Source organism: Schistocerca cancellata, chromosome 2 (assembly GCF_023864275.1).
Source record: "Schistocerca cancellata isolate TAMUIC-IGC-003103 chromosome 2, iqSchCanc2.1, whole genome shotgun sequence".
NCBI lineage: Eukaryota > Metazoa > Arthropoda > Insecta > Orthoptera > Acrididae > Schistocerca > Schistocerca cancellata.
Window position 1 is genome coordinate 330,334,671 of NC_064627.1, and position 12,798 is coordinate 330,347,468.

Here is a 12,798-nt window from a genome sequence, read left to right on the forward strand (position 1 = left end):
CACCCGCGCCGGCCGGGGTGGCCGAGTGGTTCTAGGCGCTTCAGTCTGGAACCGCGCGACCGCTACGGTCGCAGGTTCGAATCCTGCCTCGGGCATGGATGTGTGTGATGTCCTTAGGTTAGTTAGATTTAAGTAGTTCTAGGTTCTAGGGGACTGATGACCTTAGATGTCAAGTCCCATAGTACTCAGAGCCATTTGAACCATTTTTTTTCATTAATGTATCCTGTTTGTTTGTATTTTAAAATTCCACTTTTTACGCAGTCTTCTACAATACTCGACAAAGCTTTCCTAATAGTACAGTAACTTTTCTGACGACTTCCGATGTAGAGAAAGACATGTCCGTCCGAAACAGAGATACACGTCCGGCTCTGAAGAACACCCGAAACAGAGCGACAAGCGCAGCCAAAGTACTTCGCCTCCCAGGCGCGCCAAAGCGACCCGAAGATCTCGGAAGTACTTTGGTTGTAATATCATTGCTCTTATGTTTCTCAAAACTAGTGATATTTAATAAACAAAAACGGTAGACTCGTAGGGTAACCTGGGTTAAATACAATGAAAAGTATATAAATAATTAATAAGAGAAGTTAAGCGTTTTGGCGCCTAACACCCGAATGTGCCGACCAATCTCAAACAAGTTCAGTACAATTGACTGACTCTCCCACAGGAATGTACTGTACTAGCTGCTGCTTGTACCTCAATCCACTATTGTACCATATGCTACTTCACGTATCAAGCTGCATCAAGGCGAGCTTCTAGCAAGAGAAAATATTGGCGGCCACAGCTAGGAATATCACACTCTACATTGTGCTCTTCTTACGGCTTGCTTTCTTCTTGCTTCAGGCTATAAATGTGACCTGGTATACCCAGATTCTACCTCTCAAAGTTAGGTGTATTCTGAAGTTTAAGTGGGAAACTGATGCCATCGAAGTTATAATACACACGAATATTATTACATACATTGTGTTTGCTAAGACACTTTGTGTAATTTATCTCGGAAGCCAAAATTGACCTAGCAAAGCAAAATTTGTGCCCTTGATTTCGGCCATTAATACAGCCATATCCTGCAAAACTGGGATGTAGCTAGCCCCCATTTAATGTACCATAAATAAACGAGAGTTTATCAAGGTGGATTATACAGCTGAGTGCCTTTCTGGAACCTCTTTTTCCATCTCAGAAAACTGACCCCGTATGACACTGAAGGGCCGGCCGCAGTGGCCGAGCGGTTCTAGGTGCTTCAGTCCGGAACCATGCGACTGCTACGGTCGCAGAATGGAACCCTGCCTCTGGCATGGATATGTGTGATGTCCTTAGGTTAGTTAGGTTTAAGTAGTTCTAAGTTATCGGGGACTGGTGACCTCAGATGTTGAGTCCCATAGTGCTCAGAGCCATTTGAACCATTTTTTTTTTTACACTGAAGGTAAAGCCCTTGAACCATTCAGTAATTGAGGCACCCCACAATATCACAGCATTTTCTCGCCTAATATAGACAATGGTTTTCTCTCCCACACCATTATCATCTTGTTTTGGGGAAGGTGTGTTAGTCCACAGCATAAAGTCGTATAGCACTTAGTGATGGAATACTGTGGATTGTAGGCAATTTTCATAACATGTAGACACGTGTTCAGGAAACGAATAGGGTCTTGGTATACTGCAGTAGAGTTATCTATGCAGGTATGAGATCCTGCCCTTAAATTTACCTGCAGCCACTGCATAACTTAAAGGTGGCAGATGACTAACCTGGTGCTACTGTCCTAAAACGATTGGACAGGCAAGAGAGCTGCTGCTAGTTGATGGATGATTATTACTAGCCAGTGATTGCGCAACATCGGTTGCTGAAGCGTGGTCAATGGTCCACAGCATAATGAATGCATCATTGATGTACTTGGACACAGAGAATACATCATCGAATCAGAGCTCAACAATGTGTGATGATCCCAAAAAACACAATGGAAATACAAAGGCGTAAATAATTTCTTGTACTTGACGTAGGAATTCATTGATCTCGGTATTGTCCCACATGGATTTCATATCATTGCCAAGTGGCTTCAATTTTGGTATTCAGCTAAACACAGCCTCAATTTCAGCATTAACATACATTGCAACATCATCATCATCGAAAGGGTAGTGGCAGGATTTGGCTACTTTTATACTCTGAACGGATTTGCTTGGTTGCAAGGATCCTTGAGTGGAAGGCACCGAACTATAAGATTTGCAAAATTTTATTATCACAACACAAAAAAGACATCACAGGTATGCATACATTGGTATCGTGAGCAATTCGTAATAATATTTATTTTTACAAAAACAACCAAAAATTCTTACAACACATACAGTGGTAATATAAATGTACAGTTCACGTTCATGAAACAACCCTTTTAAATATCAATAATAGTTTCAAGAACAGAGCTAGTGAAACTAGGTAAATGATTCAAAGCAGGCCCTACACTTCTTGGATCAGCGAGCTTTAAATAACTCTTAGGATCACCGATAATACAACGTTAAATAATGTATGTGTTAAATGTGAAATATACACACATATAGAGAGAGGAACGTGTTACATACCAATATGATCTGCAGCTGGCTCATTTGGGCTCTGTGGCTCATTTGGGCTCTGTGATAACACCCTCACTCAATAATCCCGAATAAAAACAATAAAATGTCGTAGCCACCGTAAAATTATTCACATTAAGACATTCTTATGGTCATAATCATTATTGGTTAATAGTGTTGGTTCATCAATACCTAACCAGACACCTCCACCAATAATCTCTGTCAGCGTTACCTTCATCACATCATCAGCAAACAGCTGAGATAGTAGACTGTCGTTTGTAAGAACAAAAAATTCACGCGCAAACAGCATTTTAACCAAACAAGGGCGTCTGTTTTCAATGTCAGCAATCCCACCACGTTTATCAAATGAGTGTTTCATAACTGACAGTGTTAGCAGACAGTCCAACACCGAAGTGAGTTCAATCAGCAGAGTTGTACCTTATACGTACACCTGCTCTGAATATGACGGTGGAGAAAGGCAGGTGCATGCATGCACCTACCTGTATGTGTTCACAGGTTCATATCCTGGCCAATGGAATAGATTTCTGACCATTTTCCTGGTCAGAGAGCCTGCTAAAATTATAATGCCTCCTAGGTACACATCTCCAAATCATTAGAGTGAAATAATTTATAATGTTTTCGTGGGAATGAATGCAATGGTCCATGTACGCATCAGAGTAAATTACGGTCTGAAACAAACCACAGCGCAATATCTATAGCCTGTTTTTGTTCTTAATTGCGATAACATGTCAGAGAAGGTCTTGGGAAAAGAAGACTGCTGCGTAGCTTCTATCTCTTAGATATGTATGTCTTCCAGCTATTATCTGATGTATGACACAAGTCTCATTTCATGAAAAGTGTCTGGAGTCGAACAGGACCATACCATAGTGATAACTGGGCAATAAATTTACAGTGATAGTGGCAAAAACTTATGGCTCTTATGCATGTCTCCCAGCCGCAGTTTGGTGCTTGACATGAGTCTCATTACGGTACAGCACCCGTTTAGGCAGAATATGTGTGTAGTTGTTGTACGTTGGTTGATTTTGGGGGGAGGGGGGGAGGGAGGCGACCGAACAGCGAGGTCATCAGCCCCATCGGATGAGGGAAGGCTGGGGAAGGAAATCGGCTGTGCCTTTCGAAGGAACCATCCCGTTATTTGCCTGAAGTGATTTAGGGAAATCACGGAAAACCTGAATAAGGATTGCTAGACGCGGGTTTGAACCGTTATGTGTAGTTGTCTGAATGAAGCTACAATCTTATGTCTCTGTGTGGTAAGAGGTTATAGATCACCCGCAACGACACAAGTGTCTTGTTGTACAAGATGGTGACAATATGTTAGGACTAGCTGGCGTTTCCTCCTGAGGTCGCATCCAGTTGCTGCCGCTGGCAAAGGGAGCTGAGATGTTACTGGAGGTAGCCAGCCGCCATCGCTTCACCTATCAGATAGGACTGGCTCGCTCTACATGTCACAGCCTGCCACTTCCTGCCTGTGTCAGCGTCCCAACACCTCTGCAGTTGTTGCAGAAACTATTCTGTTTTTGCAGCAACCGTGAACCTGAGTGCAAAGAAGAATTTGTGGTTTCCATCTACTTAAGACGACTCAGTTTACATGATAATTGTGTCGGCTTTCGTGTTTGACCTTGGAAGAAGGATGCATGTGACCGCTACCTATTCCAAAGTTCGAATCTCCACATATTATGGATAAATCCTTACCTGTACATGTGCAGAAGTTTATTCAGCCATGTGGAGGACAAAGAGGAGGAGAAACTGAATAAATAATACATCGTATTTTTTATTAAAAATAATTTATTTGTCATCGAGCTTTAATTTTACCTTACCTTATGTGTACATAACACGATTTTCTGCACCATACTTCTTCTTGAGCTGTCAGAGGACTGAGCACCTGTATGATTTGAAGTTCCAGATAGTGTCTTTCTTGTAGATACGGCTCATTCATGAGATCTCGCCACCTTTGACATAAATGATTGTGTCTGTGTAGCCAAATATGCGAAGCGATGTCACCATATCTTCGTAAAACTTGTTAGGTTCATACTACCATACTGAATGGTGGAAAGACGTTAACCATAAAGCAGTTTGTCATGCTTTGGTGTACTTCACATTCTTGAAAGACTTTGATGGATCGACATTTACGGAAAATTTCATTATTACGTGTCCAGTGGTTCTGAGCGCAGTAAAAGCAATATTCTTAAGTGCAAACTTCCCGGATTCGTCATTGAAGCCTTGAAAGTCCATAGTAAAGCTCACTCTTGGAGGTGTCGTCGTGCAATGCTTTAGATGTGTCGTAACACTAGTTTATTTATGCAACTCATAGCACAATTATTATGATCGATGAGTTGTTAATGACATGTCCACGCAGTGCTAAGGCAGAAGGTGCAGTGGCAGGTAGGAAACTTGCAGAAGATTCAAATTCTATTAGACATCTTTCAGTCCCAATTCAATTATTTCGTTCTGTTTTGAACAATCTATCACAATGACGGGAGCCAGATCACTAAATTTCTGGAGGCGAGCAGACATCTTTCCTCTTCTTTAACGCTCTCATAGTAAGAATGGCAAAACGTTGTGTACATATCATATGTTACACTGTACATGTTTTGATTCCATTCTGCTAGTAGGTCCTCATATGGATAAAACTCTGAGTTAATATAGACTAGAGCATTAGTTCAGTTACAATTGTCGAGTATGATAAAATCCTTTCTTAGGTTTCTCTTAATGTCAGTTTGGAACGGTAGTGTGAAGAACCATGGTGTTCCTATTTGAATGAATGTTTTAACAGCCCAGGTTTTCTTGATTACAGTTGGTAACATGGGATATTCAAAGAGCTTCCATGAACAGAAAGTTAACGGCAGATAAATATTAGCATTTAGAACTTTGAAAAGTCTCAAGCATGCCTTGTCTGACACTATGATGTGAGGTATTTTCTATATTATTTTGTCAATGGTAATCTCGTTCTCTTCAGCACTTCCTAGAATGTGTGAGTTGTTATTAGTTGCACTTCTTGCTGTAAAGAAATCTTGCTTAGTGTGCATAATAACGCATTTCATGTCTTCAAAATGTCCCATCAGATGCTTAAGAGGTGTGCATGCACTAAAAGTCTGTACTCAGCCTTTCTTCTGCTCATCGGTTCATTTATAAACTATCCTGCGCTTTCTAAACCATTGAAGTCTGAGGTCGATGCAGCAACATAGTTTTAACAGTTGATATTATGTCTTCATTACATGTGCAGTCAATCACAACCATTTTCATTTCATATCTTATTCCCTGAAATAGGAATGCTAAAGCCTCATATGTAAGCTGTGATGCCACTGTAGTGCTACCATCCTTTTTCAGAAATTTCCCATCCACGTACAGGAAACTCTTGTTTGGAATAGATGATGCCGCGTAACAATCCTGATTACATCATTTTAATTAAATAACGCCAGGGTATAAGATTTATATGAGAAGTATTCCTGACATACAATTTGAGTGTCATATTCTACGGGGGTAGTTACATTGAGTGATGTCATTTCAGGGTTTCAAGCCCAGCGATTTAAGGAATTGGTAGTTGTTCTGCGTTAAACGTTGTGTCCTCGCTGCAAAGTGGCATACTGATGGCTGTATACACTGGTTTTATGACTTACGCCCAGTCTGCATTGGATGGAAGCATATCACGATCTCCTCACCACAAAAGTCGACTAGGCACCTGTCTTGGTCCTCAATAGGCAACTTGAGGTGGACTAATGTCTGGACAGTCACTGGAAGGTATGTGGGGTTGGTGGGCAGCTCAACAATCTTATATGCTGGACCGAATTCAGAGGTGACTCCATAGATTGTATGAACCAATTTTTTATTGTGATACACGTTTGCTATGATACTGCACTTGACAAGAATTGTACTGACTGATCGTATATCTACTGGCTAATCTGACGTAAAATTTATTGGGATTCCTCCCCAAAACTTGCATTTTTGAGTAATCTGGTGGCAGTCTTATTGAACCTTCCTATGTAAAGCCTGCTGTCGTCAGCGTTGTCCTTATTTCCGATTTAAGTGCACTGACTTTTGAATATAGCAGAATCCTTTTTACTTTCTATTTTAAAAATGCTATTAAACCCTCAGTACTTGTATGCCAGATGTTATTTCCACATATTTTTTTACAATCAGCTCCTAAATGTTAATTATTATTTGCCTCAGTGATGTGCTGTTATACGTCCACAGTCAATGCAGTACTCCAATCCGCCATGTTTCACCAGATTGGTGGAAAGTAAGTTGTACATAGAACTAGCGATCTTTCTTTTAAAGGCAGAGTGCAAGACATCACTTCTAAAACTCAAATGATACAGTCAGGCGCATGGTAGTTGTTTTTAGGCACTCGTCAGAAGAAACATGGGGCAGAAATGACCGAGCAAATACGTACCGAAGTTTTGATAGCGTCGAAAATTTTAGAACATGTCTCCGTTGGCAAAGTTTTGGCGCAATTCTTCTGGTAGCTGTAAGCCACCAAACGCGTCAATACAGTAGATGTTATTCTAGTTTTTTAATGTACGCAAAGCCAATGAGTTTCAGGTCCTCTTGCAACTTTTAAATTTACCGTCTTCCATTCTTCAGATTGGTATGTAGTCCTGGGCATTGTATTCTAGATAATCAATGCACGAAATCCATTCGAAATGTTCACTTTTAACAAGTTTAAAGAGATCCCTATTCGTAAGTGGTCTCTTGGGTAGTGTGGCTAGGATTTTTTTTAATGAACAGTCCAAACTCTCTGTTACGCAATTTCAAATATAATCTTTTCCAGATATCCTCTGATTCCATGTTTCTCTTGTGTCTTTTCGCCTTGTCAAGCTGTTCCTGTCACTTTACGCATCATTCACTATCCAGGCAATTGGTACCGTCCCTCCAGCTAAAGAGCCAATCCCTGAATTAGAAATGGAATAATTCCACCAGATGTCATAGGTATTAGCAGAACTGTAGACGTTTTATCGATCATCTTCTTCTTCTTGTCCCTTTCTGCTTCAGGACACTTTTAGCCACTACCAGCGCTGATTAGATGCAATTTTTTAAACATCCGACAAGTCTTTGTTTGTCTTTAGCGCATGATGAGCGGCCTTTGTAACTTGTCCCAAACTCAACTTAAGTTTGGTGAGCATTGTTTTGTTAATTGCAAATGCTGCAGTTTGCTGCCCTACACCAGTGTTTCTTCTTCTGTGTATTTCTGTAGCTACAGCAGCTAAAATTCTACTTGCAACTTGGCATCCTAGGAGATCTTTATTTGTTGTGTTTGCAATACTGTGTTTTTTGCATGCAGCCTCCTACAGATTAATCTTAATTTTCACTAAGTCCTAGCCGTTTTTGAAGCTTTGTTCTCAGTCCACAGTATTTATATCTAGGAATGAGTAATTCCACTTGTAGTTTTTTGAGAATGCCGCCACCATCTCTGACGCGCTCTCTGCTACTCATTTTATGCTACTGAACAGTTTGAGGCACCCTGTTATATTCTAAATCATGGGCCAATGATCAGAAGCTAAGCCATTTAACTGAAGCCCTGTTCCTGTGACGTCTTACATGTTCTACAGAAACACATCCACATCAGATCTTCTGTGGAATTCTTCTGTGTAAGAACTCTCGCAAATTTCTTCACCTGCACTTTAAGATGTTAGTTCTAGGAGTTGTTCTCTGCACTTTGGAAACCATAAATATCTCTGTTGATCAGTTCGGTAGGTAAGATATCTCAAATGCCACACACAGCTTTGAAAGACATACTAAATCACCTATATTAAATTTCTGTTTGCATGGATCCACCATTTTAATATGATTGTGTACCACCTTTGCAGTGCATACCACTGCGAGACGTGCAGGAAAAGAAATCAGTGAGGTTCTGAAAGGTACTGACTGGAATGTGGAGCTATGTAAACCTCAGTGCCACGGCCAGGTTTCTTGGCTGATGATCCGTGGAGAGAACAGTCCGATTAAGATGCTCCCACACATTCTCGACTGGGTTTAAATGCAGGGAGTCTTGTGACCAGGGTAGTATGGTAAACTGACCCTGGTGTTCTTCAAACCACAAATGCACTTTGCGAGCTGTGTGACATGCTGCATTGTCCTGCTGGTAGGCACCATCGTGCCAAGGAAAAAGAAACTGCATGTAAGAGTGGAGATGTCCCTGAGGGTAGATACATACACTTGTTAATCCATTGTGCCCTCCAATATGATGAAATCATGGAGAGAATGCCGTGATGAGACTCCCCAAACCACAATGCTCCCTCTTCCAGCCTGGACGCTTCTGAGATCGTTTCACGGTGTTTGCTTTCAGAAGTTTCACGCCAATGGAGCATAAAACGCAATTCGTCTGAAAAGGCCACCAGTCCAATTGTACAGGGCTATTACAAATGATTGAAGCGATTTCATAAATTCACTGTAGCTCCATTCATTGACATATGGTCACGACACACTACAGATACGTAGAAAAACTCATAAAGTTTTGTTCGGCTGAAGCCGCACTTCAGGTTTCTGCCGCCAGAGCGCTCGAAAGCGCAGTGAGACAAAATGGCGACAGGAGCCGAGAAAGCGTATGTCGTGCTTGAAATGCACTCACATCAGTCAGTCATAACAGCGCAACGACACTTCAGGACGAAGTTCAACAAAGATCCACCAACTGCTAACTCCATTCGGCGATGGTATGCGCAGTTTAAAGCTTCTGGATGCCTCTGTAGGGGGAAATCAACGGGTCGGCCTGCAGTGAGCGAAGAAACGGTTGAACGCGTGCGGGCAAGTTTCACGCGTAGCCCGCGGAAGTCGACGAATAAAGCAAGCAGGGAGCTAAACGTACCACAACCGACGGTTTGGAAAATCTTACGGAAAAGGCTAAACCAGAAGCCTTACCGTTTACAATTGCTACAAGCCCTGACACCCGATGACAAAGTCAAACGCTTTGAATTTTCGGCGCGGTTGCACCAGCTCATGGAAAAGGATGCATTCAGTGCGAAACTTGTTTTCAGTGATGAAGCAACATTTTTTCTTAATGGTGAAATGAACAGACACAATGTGCGAATCTGGGCGGTAGAGAATCCTCACGCATTCGTGCAGCAAATTCACAATTCACCAAAAGTTAACGTGTTTTGTGCAATCTCACGGTTTAAAGTTTACGGCCCCTTTTTCTTCTGCGAAAAAAACGCTACAGGACACGTGTATCTGGACATGCTGGAAAATTGGCTCATGCCACATCTGGAGACCGACAGCGCCGACTTCATCTTTCAACAGGATGGTGCTCCACCGCACTTCCATCATGATGTTCGGCATTTCTTAAACAGGAGATTGGAAAACCGATGGATCGGTCGTGGTGGAGATCACGATCAGCAATTCATGTCATGGCCTCCACGCTCTCCCGACTTAACCCCATGCGATTTCTTTCTGTGGAGTTATGTGAAAGATTCAGTGTTTAAACCTCCTCTACCAAGAAACGTGCCAGAACTGCGAGCTCGCATCAACGATGCTTTCGAACTCATTGATGGGGACATGCTGCGTCGAGTGTGGGAGGAACTTGATTATCGGCTTGATGTCTGCCGAATCACTAAAGGGGCACATATCGAACATTTGTGAATGCCTAAAAAAACTTTTTGAGTTTTTGTATGTGTGTGCAAAGCATTGTGAAAATATCTCAAATAATAAAGTTATTGTAGAGCTGTGAAATCGCTTCAATCATTTGTAATAACCCTGTAGTATTGGTATGAAAATTCCAGTTTTCCTCGACAATAAACAGCAGTCAGTATGGATGCATAAACCAGGTGCTTGCTGCAGATGTCCATATACAGCAATATTCACTGAACAGACATTGAGGAGACACTGTTGGTAGCCCTTTGGTTGCTCTGGATGGTCAGTTGTTCGACAGTTACATCTCTTCACCTGTACACATCTCCGCAGCCCGCCTGTCATCTATGGCTCATGGTGCTCCACAGTTGCCTTGGCACCGGTTTTTGAAAGCACCATTTTGCGATGCATCGGATACTTCAACCATGGCAGCATACAAACAGTTCACGAACTTAGCCATATCCGAAATGCTTCCTCCCTTCACCTAAAAGATGCTCTTTTGGACATCAGATAAATCGCTCCATTTCCACACTACTACAATCACTGCACTGTTTTCCACATCCCCTGTATAAGCTTTATATACCCTAAACTGCTAGTGCTACCACCTGCCGTCTTTGAGTGGTTGTTGCACACTGAAATCAAACACACCACCATGAGTGGACTGTATAGTACGATGTTCATTTCAGTTATACAGTGCAATTATTTGTATGAGAATATCTAACCATTTTTATGATGCTCATATGAGCCACGCATGTTGAGCAGTGCCTGCACTAGTACTCATATCTTTGCTTGTGGAATGTCTATGGGTTTCTTTACCTCTGAGATCTCGCTAGGTGGCGCCCTTGTAGCGCCTTAAGTCGGATTTCGTTGAGTGCACAGCTCAGACAAGTGGTCTGTCTTCTGGGGGTTGATGGTCTGTGAAGGAGTCTCTCTTAATAGCAGCCTGAGCTTGTTAGCTGTGTCCGTTTGCTGTGTTTGGATCGCAAGTGTTTACTTTGAGGAGTGTGACTATCCCTAATGTAGAGTCATTCTTTCCTCTGCCTGCGTGGTAGTGGACCATACTCTGGAGTTCAGCTGGGCCTGTTACCTACTGCCTTGGTTGGGGGTCGTGGCCACATACACCATCCTCATCTCTGCTAGGCCTGACAGAGGAGTAACTGTTAAGTACAACTTCTTATTGCGTTAAAGTGTCCACTGTGGTTGGTGAAAACACCTGTGCTTTGCTACTGGCTGTTGTTTTGGCCTAACCTATTAACATGGATCATCATCCCAGTAATAAGGATGTGCCGGAGTTAAATTTTGATTGTAAGGAGGCTTCTACCTTATCTGTACTACTAGCGCACGTATTTTCTAGCTTTACGTGTCTTTAACATTTTTCATTGTCTGTTAACCTCAAGCTACAAAGATTTATTGTTACCTGCACTACTAGTGAATATATTTCTTAGGTTTAGATACGGTTAAAATTTTTCATTGTCAGTTCATGTTAAAAGGTCCTTGTGCTATTTACCATTTATATGTTATGTAAATGTACTGTATTTCCTATGTTTATGTTTTATAATCTGTACTGAACTGAGCAACTCTTTGGAATATGGCCTGAATTCAAACCAGTTACCATGCATTGGTTAATCCCTGCAGGTCTAGCCCTTTATTTGCTTCAGATTTGTCCTCAGTTGCTCTTGTAAATGATTGCTTATTCTTGTCAGTTTTCTAATGCTCGCTTTCTTATTTTTAAAGGCTGTGTAGAAGTTGCATGCTCTGCTATCTTGGAAGTTTTTTAATGTTTAAATTGTATTCACATTTTGGTCTTTGTATTATTGAATTCCAAGTAAGCAAAACTATTGTTAGAGCGATTTTCTAATATTTATAGAGTTCATAGTGTTTATTTGGTTTTGCTTACAAAATGGGAATTCTCCGTATCATTAGAGAACCCGTAATTTGAATTTTTTATTTCGTATGTTCCCATGAGCTTAATGTTCATAATTGTTTATGTTAAAATTGGCCTCTGTGACAAATATTGCTCATCTTTTTCATGTTAAATTTGGGCACTTTGGCAAATAAATGCATTAAAAGGACTATTACCTTTATGCTTAGTACCTTATTACTCCCATATCCCAGCTCCCTATCATTTCATATGGTTTCTATCATTCAGTTCAGACGTTCCATGTGGTGGATTCTGTACTTATCCATTACTGTTTTAACACATATCAAAAAACTTGTCCCCACGATCATTTTGAACGTCGTCCAGGCAACAGTTTGTCACCATATGCAGCAATTGTTCAAACACTCGTAAATGTTCTTCCCCATTTTTATTTATTACCCAGGCAAACCGGGAATAAGTACGTACTATTAAGCATTAAAATATATTTAATACTTTATTCTCACATGAATATTCCTTCATATCTATGAGATCCACCTGCCATAAGTCGTCCAAGCCTCGTATTATAACATGTCTATGCAGGAATATTTTGCGTTCCAATTTGTGCAGGTCTTGAACAAACATCCACGTAACTATTCGATGGTGGATCTCTCTCTACGCTCAGAAATGATTGATGTAATTTCATTTGTATGAGCCGTATTCTGAGTGACAGCACATGTTGTGAGCAGTTCTAGCCATTCCATTATTTCACTAGGGTCATTATAATATATATATTGCACTGTTCGATTGTTCAT

General features: G+C 41.2%; 1 protein-coding gene across 1 annotated transcript in view; it reads right to left on the bottom strand.

Annotated features, from left to right (window-relative positions):
• The window catches only part of LOC126145446 (protein spaetzle 4), a 67,847-nt gene extending 65,835 nt beyond the window's left edge, over positions 1-2,012 (bottom strand). The window contains exon 1 of the mRNA XM_049915559.1: positions 1,986-2,012. Coding sequence (XP_049771516.1) covers positions 1,986-1,997 — 12 coding nt within the window. The 5' untranslated portion in view covers positions 1,998-2,012. The remainder of the gene's footprint in view (positions 1-1,985) is intronic.
• Between the last annotated feature and the right edge of the window lie 10,786 nt (positions 2,013-12,798).